Genomic DNA, 15,327 nt, shown 5'->3' with positions numbered 1-15,327 from the left:
CATAAGCAATGAAATCTGCAATCATTTCATTCCTTTAGTCCTCTGAGACCTCCTAGGCACAGATAAAGTTAAATAGGAAAATAGGAGTTAAGGCAGGGACCCGCAGCACCCAGCTAAGTTAAGAGTGTGCACAAGTGACCGGTCAGTAATCCAAGGGTATTTACTCCTCAAGGCAGAAGGAAGAGCACCCACCGCCTTCAGCTATTTACTCGCCCGCTGCTAACGCACCACGCGGGCTCAGGCGCCACCCAGCGCCCTGGAAAGTCCTCCCGCGGGAGTGCACTGCCAGTTCCCGGCTGCTGTCCCAGGAGCAGCAGATGACCGGAAATGGAACCTGCGCGGGCCTGTTGCTTAGCAACGAACGCAGCCGGGAAGCTAGACAGCCCCGGCGCTGAGGGAGCATAGACTGCCTTGTCCCCGGGCGCCGCATCTCTCGTCCGAGCGGTTCCTGGGGGCGCCGGGCAGGAGCGATCCAGGAGCCACCGGGTGCCACCAGCGCGTCCTCACAGCCATGAGCAGCCAGCAGGTGAGAGGTTGGCTCCTCGCCAGGCTCGTCCCTCTGCGAAGCTTCCCTTGTATTTCAAAAGTGATGGAAGCCTAGGTCTTCCGGACTCCGCAGTTGTGGCCTCGCGGAGTACAGCTTCTTTCATCCCACTTATGATCTGGGATACTGAGCGTTTTCGGTGAAAACTTTTATATGTTCTCTTCCCAACCGTTCGTACTTGGTGTTGTCATAACAACCAAACACAGTGGAGCAGAGCGCCTGCAGTTTAAATTACAGCCGTAGAGTGTCCCCAGTGTGCTAATGGTGGCTGTGTTTGTCTGGGGGGGAAGCTCGGTGGGGAATTGCCTTGGATTTGGGCTCCAGGGTTGGAATATAAGCCCCTTCCTAGCGGTGCGACTTTGGGCAAATCACTTGGTTTTTCTAAACCTTCTCTCTCTTTTATGCAAAGGGGGGAATCAGAACAACTTTTCCTCCTTTCTAAGGTTATTACAAAGTTCAAACAAGACACCATGCCATACCATACCACACATGAAAGGGTTTGGTAAGTGGCAAGTGGAATTTCTTCTTAGGAAAACATCCCCATGGCATGTAACAAAAGATGCACATGAAACCGTGGGGAATCATCATTAGTCAAATCCATTTCACTGGCCTCCACTAATCAAGTTTGCTTTTAATTGTTGCTACAAAAGACTTGTATGTCCTCCACCCCACATGGAGCCTAAACAATAAGATGTTTGCGGGAGTTGTTTTGCAGGAGCTTGGAGTCAGCTGTGTCTCTTTGGGGCTGAGCTAGTTAAGACTGCATAGGCTCCCTGACCCTCCAACTGGGCATATGCAAGTATGGCTTGGTGACCTTTTGACATCGGGGGGCTGAAAACTCCACCCTCAGATCCTGTTAAGCGCCTGCATTTTTGAAACTAGAGGCCTGTAGCTTAGTTACACCTGAGCAGAGGGGTGATTACCACGCCTACCACACCTTTTTCCAATTACCTTTCCCCACACTCCCCATGCATCTCACGCCCCCTACGCCTCAGAGGGCCCTGCTGCGTTACTCTTTATCCTATAAATACCCCAGCCCCTTGTCTTCCGGGAGCCACGTTTAAGATTTGTTCGCTTCTCTTCTCCTTGGCTGACTTGAAGCTCTGTCTTCGCTGCAAACCTCGGATGTCTCAGCGTTTCGGCTTGCTGTGTTTCTGACAAAAGGAACCTGGCTCGGTAACATATGTTGCAGTAGATACTTTTCAGAACTCTTTATTGAATTTAAGGGTAACTGTAAACAAAATGAATGCTGAATAATGGTCAAACTTTTTAATGCCAGAACAGAAAGGGAAGAGGTTAAGTGTGGACATTATTCTGGGCTAGCTAGAAAACAACTCTAACTCTCTAGATTTGTATGGAAAAGGCCCCCTAAGCATCCTGGTATTGAATGGAAAACAGTTGCTTTTAAGCCTGCAAATTTTGCTTAGCTTCTTGGTTTGACACTAAACTATAATCTTTTCTTTTTCAAGCTTTATAATTTTTTTGGTAGTGTTAGAGTTTATTGTGGAAAGATTAGAAGTAACACTGAGTTGTAGATTACGAAATGAAAATGTCAAAACCCTAATTCATTAATTAATCAAAAATAACTTATTTTCTTGATGCCCACATCAGTCTTTGACCTGCTTTTGAATCATAGTCTGTGGTGTTGAAATTTAAAATATGCATTTACCATATTTGCAGTGGTATTTCTGAATAGCTGTTGTTTCACAAAGCCCAAATTGACCAATTTACAACTGAAAAGCGTTCACTAAAAACCTATTGGCAGTTAAGTTTTAAGTTTCACTCTATCTTAATAAAAGTGATGTTTGGAAATTACACGCCCCCACCACAAAGGAACCTCTTATTAAAAAGGCAGTTGGACCTTGAAAGAATGGGCATGAGCCCATCTAGGACTATTTACATTTTCTACATACTATTTTTAAACAGCAGAGGTCTCTCTCTGGCTGCTTTTGTTGACCTGTAATTTTAAAACTCTTGATACTTTAATTTATGCTAATTTTGAGTATAGTTTTCCTTTTGAAAGGGTGAAAGTTTTTATATCTTAACCTGAAACAAACAGAATGGATTAAACTTTGGGAAATAACATTTTTATGTGACATTTACCTATGTATTCATTTAGTTTGAAAAAGTGAGCAGGTGGTAAAATCATATTTGCTGAAGGAGATTTTAATATATTCATCTCAATAGTGGAAGGTTTAGAATGACATGGCATTTTTCAGGAATAGCAATTTGAACTCTTAAATTAGGTATTTAAAAGAAAAATCTCTTGGAACTGCTTCTTTCATTTTTAAAATTAGTTAAAACATAAGGCTTTCTGAGTTTCAGTTGAAGAACTTTCAGAGGTTTAAAAATACAGATATCCAAAGAGCACGAAGCTCCCCACAAAATCCACTACAGATTGTGGGCAGAGAAGAGGGAAAAGCTGTCAGCTTATCTCTACCTTAGCGCTTTTTCTAGTTGTTAAATTAAGTAGTTTTGCATTTATATGATGCTCATTCTGTTTTCCTTCATCCTGTCTCCTTGATGTTATTGCTTAAAAGGGAGATCAGAGTGAAAACAGTTGGGTATGAGGCCAACAGCATGGTGATAATTTTAACAACCGTAACTCAGAACATATGATGACTATATTTAAATCAGCCCTATTAAATTTTGAGAGTTGGTTGTTGATTTAATCAGACAACTTCAGGACTATTGTTGATTTTAACCAGACACATTCATAGATTCTGGTCATTTCATCAGAACAGTTAAATTTGGATTATACCAGGTTTAAAATATCCCTTCCAATAGACAAGTAGTTGAAAATCAGTGAAATAAAATCTAAGTGCCAAGCCAGAGTACTCAAGGAAGACCTTGACTCTTGAGCCATTTTAATTCTGGTAATGTAAAATTATATTAGTCAGATTCCCAACAGAAAACAGATGGCATGCTTAAAAGGATTAAATTGAAGAAAACTTATGAAAAGACCATTTGGAGAGGTGTGGGCAAGGTTAAGAGAAGAAACCAACAGGGATGAGGAGGCACCTAAGGATTAATAACAGGAAGTCGTTGCCATTCCTAGGCCTGACGGGTCAAAGAAATTGAACCTCATTCTCAGAACTTGGTGAGAGCTGGAGGCTTGGAATGGTAGCTTCCTGACAGGAGCTGAGCTCTGGAAGAATTTAGCCACTATCAGAACTATGGGAAACAGGGAGTACTAGGAGAGAAATATCCAAAACTCTCTCCCTTCATCCTGTCCAATCTCCTACCGGTGCCTCTCATTGCTTAATCCCCAGCAGAAGCCAGAGGGCTGGGAGCCCAGATGCTGCGTGTCTACAGAAGTCAGCCTTCTAGGCACAGAGCAGGAAGGAAAACATGGAGACTGGATTGGGGCAAACAAAGAATAACCATCACAGAAATTATTATATGTAGATGCAGCCTTCATGGACATTTCCCTGTTTACAAATTAGTTGGGATTAAAAGTTGGTAAGTCAGTTGTTCAGATCCTGTAATGCATTTTTCACTCAAAATTCTTTATACCTAAGAATAAGTCTAACAAAAGATGTGTACACCCTTATGAAGAATATTACAAAAAGTTTTTGAAGGATACACTCCAAGGATGTGAATAAAGAAATATATTGTATTTATGAAGAAGTCAATATCATTGGGGCTTCCCTGGTGGCGCAGCGGTTGAGAGTCGGCCTGCTAATGCAGGGGACACAGGTTCGAGCCCTGGTCTGGGAGGATCCCACATGCCGCGGAGCAGCTAGGCCCGTGAGCCACAACTACTGAGCCTGCGCGTCTGGAGCTTGTGCTCCGCAGCAAGAGAGGCCGCGACAGTGAGAGGCCCGCGCACTGCGATGAAGAGTGACCCCCGCTTGCCACAACTAGAGAAAGCCCTCGCACAGAAACGAAGACCCAACACAGCCAAAAATAAATTTAAAAAAAAAAGTCAATATCATAACAATATCAATTTCCTCCAGATTATTCTAGGCATTCAGTGTGTTTCTGTCAAAATCCCCCAAAGTTTCATGCAATGTGGATCCTAAAATTCACGTGGTAGAGAAAAGGTCAAGATTGTATGTGATAATTTTTAAGAATACTAAGGTGGAGAGAATTGCCTTACAGATTTCAAGACCTATTGTTAAGTCATAGTAATTTAGACAATGTCATACAATTTGTTTACAGATAGACAAATATACCAATGGAATTAAAGGGACAAAAGAGATATTTACATACTCACATGTGTAATATATGTGTATTATATACACACTGTATAGTATATGTGTGTGTGAAATAAAATTGTGTGTATACTAAAATATATGACCAAAGATGTTTATTGGAACATCTTTTGTAATAGAGAAACATTGGAGATAAGCTAAATGTTAATTTACAGGAGAATGAAATGGACGAATCACATCATATTCATATATTAGAGCTATACAGCTGTGAAAATCAGGAAAGTATCAACGTGGGAAGTGAGAAAACCATCTTGCTTGCATGCTGAAGAGTTTGAAAGAAAGTCTCCCTCTATGATGTAAGGGAAACTTTCTGGAAAGCTGCCCTTAGGGATGTAACCCTGCTGGAGGGTGTCTGTCACTGGGTCAGCCACACACCACAGGCTGGGAAGGTGCCCACAGGCAAGGATGCTTACTGCTGGCAGCCACACCATGGAAGCAACGACAAAAAGCCCTGGAACCAGGAAGAGAGTCCCTTCCTCTCACAGTGTTGTTTTGACACCCTTTATAATATTAATGCTGGTTGGCAAAGGAGAAGTGTTACAGAGTCCTGCCCAATCACAAAGGGGGGCAAAAAGGGTAGACTTGGAGCTGAGAGGTAATAAACTGACAATTGGTAAAAAGCACGATTTATAATCTGCTTTATAGATCAAAGCATTATTGTCAACAGTGCTTCCTCTTACCTAGGTGGAATTCCTGCCATGGAATCATCCTCTACTCAAAGGAAGTATCAGCACTTTTCCCTGAAAGCTGCTGCTAAAAAGTATATGTTACTTACAGTAACTTGAGGATGCATTAACCTGAATACATTGCCAGCTTAGGAAGTGGAGCATTCTGGAAAAAAAATGAAGTTCTAGCCATGGAGAAAGGAGGTGGGGGCTAAGTGAATGGACACTGGTTAGATAAATTCCTAGAAGAAGATATGGCCAATTCCCCACTGAACTGTCTTGGCACTCTTGTCAAAAATTGATCACCCATCAATGTATGGGTTTATTTCTTTCTTGTTTTTTTTTTTTTTTTTTTTTGCGGTTTGCGGGCCTCTCACTGTTGTGGCCTCTGCCGTTGCGGAGCACAGGCTCCAGACGCGCAGGCTCAGTGGCCATGGCTCACGGGACCAGCCGCTCCGCGGCATGTGGGATCTTCCCAGACCGGGGCACAAACCCGTGTCCCCTGCATCGGCAGGTGGACTCTCAACCACTGCGCCACCAGGGAAGCCCATGGGTTTATTTCTGAACTCCCAATTCTGTTCCTTTGATCTATATAGATCTATATGTTTATCCTTACACAGTCTTCATTACTGTAGTTTTGTAGTTAAGTCATGAAATCTGAAAGTGTGAGTCTGACAACTTTGTTCTTTTTCAAGATCTTTTGGCTATTCTGGGTCCATTACATTTCCATGTGAATTTTATGATCATCTTGTTAATTTCTACAACTAAGCATATGGGATTTTGAGAGGGGGGTGTGTTGAATCTGTAGGTTATTTTGAGGGGAGAGTATTGCATTTTAACAGTATTAGTCTTCCAATCCATGAGCATGGGGTGTCTTTCCATTTATTAAGGTCTTCTTTAATTTCTTTCAATAATGTTTTATAGCTTTCTTTGTACAAGTCTTGCATGTCTTTTTGTTAAATTTATTCCTAAGTATTTTATCCTTTCTGATGCTATTGTAAATTAATTTCTTAATTTCAGTTTTGGATTGTTCATTGTTAGCATCTAGAAATACAATTTTTGTGTATTAATCTTGAATCCTGCAACCTTGCTGAGCTCTTTCATTAGCTCTAATAATCTTTTGTGGATGCCTTATGATTTTCTGTACACAATATCATGCTATCCATAAAGTATGTTTTAGAATATTTTGGATGATATGTGCTTTACTTTATATTAGATGCTCTGTAACATTTGGTTGAATGAGTCAATTTTAGCATTAACAGAGTAAACAGTGTTGGGTTGGGGTTTTTTTTGTATTTTTTCATGCAGGATAAATCACCCAGCAAAGAAAAATCCAAGATACCAGTCAGATTTTTACCACAGTTGTCTACGGTAATTTGCCAAATATCTCATATTTTATTGCTTTTGTAATAATGTTGTTCACTAGTTTTCAAACTTGCAAATAAGATACTGAATTTTTTTTTTTTTTTTTTTTTTGGCTGCATTGGGTCTTTGTTGCTGCGCACAGGCTTTCTCTAGTTGCGGGGAGTGGGGGCTACTCTTCGTTGCGGTGCGTGGGCTTCTCAGTCCGGTGGCTTCTCTTGTTGCGGAGCACGGGCTCTAGGCACACGGGCTTCAGTAGTTGTGGCACACGGACTTCAGTAGTTGTGGCTCGCAGGCTCTAGAGCGCAGGCTTAGTATTTGTGGCACATGGGCTTAGTTGCTCCGCGGCATGTGGGATCTTCCTGGACCAGGGCTCGAACCCGTGTGCCCTGCATTGGCAGGCGGATTCTTAACCGCTGAGCCACCAGGGAAGCCCAAGATACTGAATTTTTGATGATAAATTTCTGTGCTCCATTTCTTTTCCGATGGAGAACATCTATGAGGTATATATCTTAGGAAAAATAACTGTCTTAATAAAGGAGCTGTAAGCTATAATTACCTAGTATGTGCAGGATATTTGAGTATTATGAATAAAAGAATTCTGAGGATGGCCTAGCAGAAGCAGTGTTGGAGTTAGGAAGCAAGGACTTAGATTACAGATTTTTCACTAATGGCTCTGTGACTATTACAGAGTCACTTACCTCTTGGAGCCCCAGTTTCTGAGTTTGAAATGAGAACAGTTGATTTGCTCTCTGAAGAGATGTCTCTTTAGCACTTTTAGCTACAGGAGATTTCTTAGATCTTGGCATCCTTTTTCATGATTTTGATGTTAAATTAGCATTGCCCTGTGGAAGAGGTAGTTAATAGACATTTTCAGTTGATCCAGTGCTGGACAAATTAGATTTTCCTGCAATAAAATTTACTGTCAAATAATTATGTTGAGTTTAATATCGTTGAGTTACACTCTGATTCCTGGAAGTTGATTTTAAATGGAGGTTCAATGCAAACATTATTTGTTTTGAAACATTTTAAAAGCTCAGGATGAACTATGAAATGGAATCTGAATGGCTTCATACAGAGTAGATTTCTAATAATTTGAAATTAAGGATTCTTTCAGATTAAAAAAACACGCCAATGAAAATGTTTAGGTGAATGCTCTTAAACATTTCAAAGTACACGTTTTAATTGAACCTATTTTATCGATAATGCCAAGATTATCACACCATGTTCTATGAAATAAAATCATAGCATTTTTTTTTAGTTCTGCAAATATCTGTCTTAGGTATTCTGTGTTAAGAGCCAAAGATATGAAATGGAATAGACATTTAATTTTCTCTTTAAAAATTAAAATAATTTATAATTTAATAAAATTGCCACTAGTTTAAAAAAAAATTAGTGTATAGGTTTAGTAATAAATATTAGTATATAGGTTTAGAAATATCAACTAAATTTAAATTTACTTACTGAATAAATATTCAGTGGCTGAGATGAATAATCCTTCCTAGCCCATGAGGCAAATAATTATTTAAAATGCTTATTTGGCTGATTTAAACCGTATACTCATATTTGACTTTGTCTTGCAATTTTTCTTTCGTATCATTTGAGTTTTATGTCTTTTAAGATAAATAATATTTGAAAGAGATTTTTAACATATTCCATTGATTAAAACAAAAATTCATTTGAACGTTAAGGTATGCATTTGGATAATATTTTCCGGCAGTAGTTAAGATTTGCGGGGGAGGGGTAATAATTGCATTTATTTACATTTTTGGTAAAACACTGGTGTGTTCTTCAATAATGGGCATTGTCAATGTTTGGAAAAACAAATGGCAGAATTGGAGCCTTCAGGCCATTTTTAGGACACACAGTTTTGTTTTTTTTTTCAGGGGGAGGGTTGTGGAAAACACTGAAGTTACCTACTGTTTTTTGTTTGTTTGTTTGTTTTTGTTTTTTAGCCAGTTCTGCCCTCATAGCTTCCATGGAAATAGACTTTTTCACTAAATGAAGAAAGGTGCTGTGAGTGTGGGTTGGGTAGTGCGGGCTGCTCTAACTACCCCAGGTCATAAAGGAACAGACCGCTTGCTACATAGTCTCTGGCAGAGCACCCACTTTTTTCCAAAGTCAGCTTCTAGTATTACGTGGTGCACACATCCAGCGTTTTTTTTTTTTTTTTTTTTTTTTTTTGCGGTACGCGGGCCTCTCACTGCTGTGGTCTCTCCCGTTGCGGAGCACAGGCTCCGGACGCGCGGGCTCAGCGGCCATGGCTCACGGGCCCAGCCGCTCCGCGGCATGTGGGATCTTCCCGGACCGGGGCACGAACCCGTGTTCCCTGCATCGGCAGGCGGACTCTCAACCACTGCGCCACCAGGAAAGCCCCATCCAGCGTTTTTAAACATACTTTGTGATGACCCATGGTTTGGCGTTCTCACAACTGACAGAAGTTGAGATTGGCATATAAAAAGTGGTGGATTTGGGTCCCAGAAATTAGATGAAAAAAATAACCCCCAGGCATCTAAGCCCACGTGAGTATGTGAACATATAATCCCTTTCTACCTGGAAGACCTAGAATGATTTGCATTACAGACCTTCATGTTCCCAGAGGTGATCCTTGTTAAAACCAAGGATGACCCAGCACTGGTGGCTGCCAGCCTCTCAGAGCTGGTGACCTGACTCTCACCCTGCACACCTCACCCATAGCCCTCCCACGAATCTAAAATCCTTTATGGAGAAAGATGAGAATGGAAGAATGGAAGGGGAGATGGAAGGATGGAAGACCACTGATTTTTAAGTGTTTTAGATGTTTTCCTGTGAAGAAGAGCCTGAAAATAGGACATGTGTAGAGTTGGAGAGGTGATCCCAGGAAGCAGGAGTAAAGGATCAGGGAGAGTAAAACTAGGAAGGAGGAGAAGCCAATACGAGGCAGCTGGGATGATCCTGCCCGACCTTCTGAATGCTTCCTGGAATCATCTGCCTGAGGATGATCGGGGTGGTAGCATTTATCCATCAGCTCTCATCCTATCTCCTGAGGATATTAACTTCCACCTATTTCTGGCTGCTCACGTGTGAGTGCAGAATGGGCTACCCCGAGGGTCCCATGCTATGGCATCAAAGAAGCCTCACAGGACAAAATGAAACTCATTTTCTTGAGTGGAAACCCTGTCATTCCTACCTGAACTGAAGCCAGCACAGAACTGTTCACTGCAGCCACGTCTGGAATCAAGAGGTGAGGCCAAGAGGATGTTTAAGGAAGTGAAACAGGACTTTTCTGATAGAAAAGTCAATGGAATTCTTAGTCCAGCCTCACAGAAGTTCCAAAGCAGAGGGAAGGAGTGACATATGTCTGTCATCATCTGAAAGGAGAAAACAGACTAAAATGGAATTGCTAATCAGCATTAACAATATGTAAATGTTACTTTAAAATCCACCCCTGTGGTTTTATTGAAGATCAGCATTTACTTAGCTAGATGGTGTTCTGACTCATGTGTGGCTGCTCTTTTTGATTAGCCAAGGGCCACTATTTATAAACTCTTCATATATATATATATATATATATATATATATATATATATCTTTTTGATTAGCCAAGGGCCACTATTTATAAACTCTTCATATATATATATATATATATATATATATATATATATATATATGAAGGGTATAGAGGAAACATTCAGGCCCTCACCACCCTTCTCCACCCAGGGTGCTGATGAGACTGAGGGTGGTAGCTCAGAATGCAGAATGGGTGCTGTAGATCCTAAGAAGTCAGGTGTGTGGGAATCGGTGTAGAAGGCTGTGGTTAAGCAAGGTATTTTGTACATCTGTAGTAGCTCCATTACAATAGACCTCATTTGAGTTGCCTCTGTATGACGGTATGAAAATTTTAGGGCACCTGGACCATATGTCCCTTTCCTTCTATCATCTACAGCTGCATTCTTATTAGGCCTTTGCCACATCCTTATTCTCCCTAAAGGGAAGCCTTCCACTCTGAACACCTACTGCACTTTTAGCTTGAAAACGTTGTGCTCAAGTTCCCCTTTGTACCCTGTGGTCCACTGGGGATTAAAGAAAACAGAGCTGTTTGTGGTACAGCACTGTATATGTATGAAACCGTTCCCTAATTTGGTGTTTGTACTTTGGGAAGTATTGTCTGAAGTTCATTGCCATTTTCTTTCCCTTCCCTCTTCTTCCCTTCCTGTTTTATTGAGATATAATTGACATACAACACTGTAAATCTAAAGTGTCCAACATAATGATTTGACTTAACACACATCACGATCACTATGTCTCATATAGATACAACATTAAAGAAATATGAAAAATATTTTTTCTTTGGGCTGAGAACTCCACAACTTTCCTGTAATAAACATACAGCAGTGAGAATTATATTTATTATATTGTGCATTACATCCCTAGTACTTATTTATCTAATAACTGGAAGTTTATACCTTTAGACTACCTACCCCCAGATTCTGATAAGCTCAAATCTGATCTCTTTTTCTATGAGTTTATTTATTGTAAAGTACAATTGACCTATTTAATACAGCACTGTTAGTTCCTGGTACATAATACGGTGATTCGATATTTCTATACATTTCAAACTGATCACCACAAGTCTAGTTACCGTCTGTCACAATATAAAGATGTTACATAATTATTGACTATATTCCCCACACTGTACATTTTATATCTGTGACTCATGTATTTTGCAACTGGAAGTTTGTACCTCTTAATCTCCCTCACCTATTTCTCTCATCCTTGCACCCCACCTCCCCTCTGGCAACCACCTGTTTGTTCTGTGTACCATGACTCTGTTTCTGTTTTGTCATGTTTGTTCATTTATTTTTTAGACTCCACAAATAAGTGAAATCATATGGTATTTGTTTTTTCCTGTCTGACTTATTTCACTTAGCATAATGCCCTGTAGGTCCATTTATGTTGTCACAAATGGCAAGAGTTCATGCTTTTTACAGCTGAGTAATATTCCATTGTATTTATATATACCACATTTTCTTTATCCGTGTATCTCTTGATGGGCACATAGATTGCTTCCATATCTTGGCTATTGTAAATAATGCTGCAGTGAACATAGGGGTGCATATATTTTCAAATTAGTGTTTTCGTTTTCTTTGGCTAAATACCCAGGAGTGGAATTGTTAAATTGTATGATAGTTCTATTTTTAATTTTTTGAGGAATCGCCATATTGTTCTCCATAGTGGCTGTACCAATTTACATTCCCACCAGCATTGCACAAGGGTTCCCTTTTCTCCACACCCTCACCAACACTTGCTATTCCCCCACCCCAGTTTTAATGAGATATAATTGACATACAGTACTGTATAAGTTTAAGATGAACAGCATAATGATTTGACATACATACATCATGAAATGATTACCACAATAGGTTTAGTGAATATTCATCATCTCATATAGATGCAACATTAAAGAAACAGGAGAAAATTTTTTTCTTTGAATTTTGTCCTTGTCTTTTTGACAGTGGCCATTCTGACAGGTGTGAGGTGATCTCATTGTGGTTTTGATGTGTATTTCTCTAATGATTAGTGATGTTCAGCATCTTTTCATGTGCCTGTTGGCCATCTGTATGTCGTCTTTGGAAAAATGTTTCTTCAGGTCCTCTGCCCATTTTAAAAGTTGGGTTATTTGTTTTTTTAACATTGAGTTTTGTGAGTTCCTTGTATATTTGGGGTATTAACCCCTTATTGGATATGTCATTTGAAAACATCTTCTCCCATTCAGTAGGCGGTTTTTCATTTGCTGATAGTTTCCTTTGCTGTGCAAAAGCTTCTTAGTTTGATGTAGCCCCATTTATTTATTTTTGTTTTTGTTTCCCTTGCCTGAGGAGATATAGCAAAAAAAATATCGCTAAGACTGATGACAAAGGGCATACTGCCTGTGTTTTCTTCTGGAAGTTTTATGGTTTCAGATCTTACATTGACGTCTTAAATCCATTTTGAGTTTATTTTTTTTAATATGGTGTGAGAAAGTGGTCTTGTTTGATTCTTTTGCATGTAGCTGTCCAGTTTGCCAATACCATTTATCGAAGAGCCTATCTTTCCCTATTGTATATTCTTGCCTCCTTTGTCATAGATTAATTGACCATATGAATGTGGTTTCATTTCTGGGTGCTCTATTCTGCTCCATTGATCTATGTGTCTGTTTTTGATTACTGTGGCTTTATAGTACGGTTTGAAATAAAGGAGTGTGATACATCTAGCTTTGTTCTCTTTCTCAAGATTGTTATGGCTCTTCAGGGTCTTTTGTGTTTCCATACAAATTTTAGTTCTGTTGTAGTTCTGTGAAAAATGCCATTGGTATTTTAAATTTATTTATTTATTTTTATATTTTTGGCTGTGTTGGGTCTTCGTTTCTGTGCGAGGGCCTTCTCTAGTTGTGGCAAGCGGGGGCCACTCTTCATTGCGGTGCGTGGGCCTCTCACTGTCGTGGCCTCTCTTGTTGCGGAGCACAGGCTCCAGACATGCACGCTCAGTAGTTGTGGCTCACGGGCCCAGTTGCTCCGTGGCATGTGGGATCTTCCCAGACCAGGGCTCGAACCCGTGTCCCCTGCATTAGCAGGCAGATTCTCAACCACTGCGCCACCAGGGAAGCCCGCCATTGGTATTTTAATAGGGATTGCGCTGAATCTGTAGATTGCCTTGGGTCATATGGCCATTTTAACAGTAGTAAGTCTTCTAATCCATGATGTTGGTAGTCAGAGATATTGAATGATAACTTCCAAACTGAGAAGGAACTTTGAGACTGAAAAATGAGGTGAGCAACTTCATAAAGAGCACTTAGGGAATGTATTGTGGGTAATTTACAAAGGCAGGGAGGATTGGGTGGACACATGATATGCATTAACAGCTGCACTTAGCACCACTGAAAGGAGTGCAGGGGAATTTAAAGGGGTCAAAGCTAAAAATAGAATCTGACTACTAGGGAGAAGCATGTCCACACGGATGGGAACAGGGTTTTATTTTTCCTTGCCCTGGGTGTCTCATGAACATTAACCATCTGCATCAGCAAAAGGCACACTTCTGATTTTTAGGTATCAGATGAAGGCAAGGGCAAAAGTTGAATGGGAATTCATCTGGCTTGGGCACATTCCTTGTGTGTTAGGCTAAAGCTCAGTCATGCATAAAGAGGAGGGGATAGGACAGTGGGCCTAAGATAGAGCTGACAAAATGGAGTCAGTTTGGTTCAGCTACACATGTGAGCATGGTATATCTTTCCATTTCTTTGTCTTCAGTTTCTCTCATCAGTGTCTTAGTTTTCCAAGTACAAGTCTTTTACCTTATATTTATTCTTGTATATTTTATTTTTTGTTGCACTGTAAAGGGATTGTTTCCTTAATTACTCTTTTTGATAGTTTGTTTTTAGTGTATAGAAACACAGAAGATTCTTGTACATCAATTTTGTATGCTGCAACTTTACCAAATCCATTCATGAGTTTTAGTAATTTTTTGGTAGCATCTTTAGGATTTTCTATATATAGTATCATCTCACCTGCAAACAGGGCACTTTCACTTCTTCCTTTCCAATTTGGATTTCTTTTATTTCTTGTCTGGTTGTTGTGGCTAGGACTTCTAATACTGTGTAGAATAAAAGTGGAGAGGCTGGACAACCTTGTCTTTTTCTTAATCTTAGAGGAACTGCTTTCAGCTTTTCACTGTTGAGTATGCTGTTAGCTGTGGGCTTATCATACATGGCCTTTATTATGTTGAGATATATTCCCTCTACACCCACTTTGTTGAGAGTTTTTGTCATAAATGGATGTTGAGTTTTGTCCAAGACTTTCTGCATCTATTGAGATGATCATATGGTTTTTATTCTTCAATTTGTTAATGTGGTATATCACGTGGGTTGATTTTTGCAAATACTGAACCATCCTTGCATCCCTGGGATAAATCGCACTTGATCATGGTGTGTAATCCTTTTAGTGTGCTGTTGAATTTCGTTTGCTAATATTTTGAGGATTTTTACATCTATGTTCATCAGTGATATAGGCCTGTGTTTTTTCTTTTTGTGGTATCTTTGTCTGGTTTTGGTATCCGGGTGATGGTGGCCTCATAGAATGTGTTTGGGAATGTTCCTTCCTCTGCATTTTTTGGGAATAGTTTGAGAAGGATAGGTGCTAACTCTTCTTTAAATGTTTGGTAGAATTGACCTGTGAAGCAGTTTGGTCTAGGACTTTAGTTTGCTGAGAGTAAGTTTGTTTTATTACTGATTCAGTTTCATTACTGGTAATTGGTCTGTTTATATTTTCTATTTCTTCCTGATTCAGTCTTGGGAGATTGTACTTTCTAGGAATTTCTCCATTTCCTCTAGATAGTCCATTTTTTGGCATAACTGTTCATAGTAATCTCTTATGATCTTTTGTAGTTCTGCAGTGTAAGTTGTAACTTCTTTTTACAGGAAAAAAACTGTAAAAATACAAACACATTTAGGCTAAATAATACACTACTAAATAACCAAGAGATCACTGAAGAAATGAAAGAGGAAATCAACACATACCTAGAAACA

General features: G+C 39.9%; 1 protein-coding gene across 1 annotated transcript in view; it reads left to right on the top strand.

Annotated features, from left to right (window-relative positions):
* The first annotated feature begins 404 nt into the window (after positions 1-404).
* Positions 405-15,327, top strand: part of DNAH7 (dynein axonemal heavy chain 7) — a 242,092-nt gene continuing 227,169 nt past the window's right edge. Inside the window, exon 1 of the mRNA XM_055089198.1 lies at positions 405-526. Within this exon, the coding sequence (XP_054945173.1) occupies positions 512-526 (15 nt within the window). The 5' untranslated portion in view covers positions 405-511. The remainder of the gene's footprint in view (positions 527-15,327) is intronic.

The sequence above is a fragment of the Physeter macrocephalus genome, chromosome 2 (assembly GCF_002837175.3).
Source record: "Physeter macrocephalus isolate SW-GA chromosome 2, ASM283717v5, whole genome shotgun sequence".
Classification (NCBI taxonomy): Eukaryota; Metazoa; Chordata; class Mammalia; order Artiodactyla; family Physeteridae; genus Physeter; species Physeter macrocephalus.
Note: the sequence above shows the minus strand (reverse complement) of the source record. Positions and strands in the feature narration are given on the sequence as shown.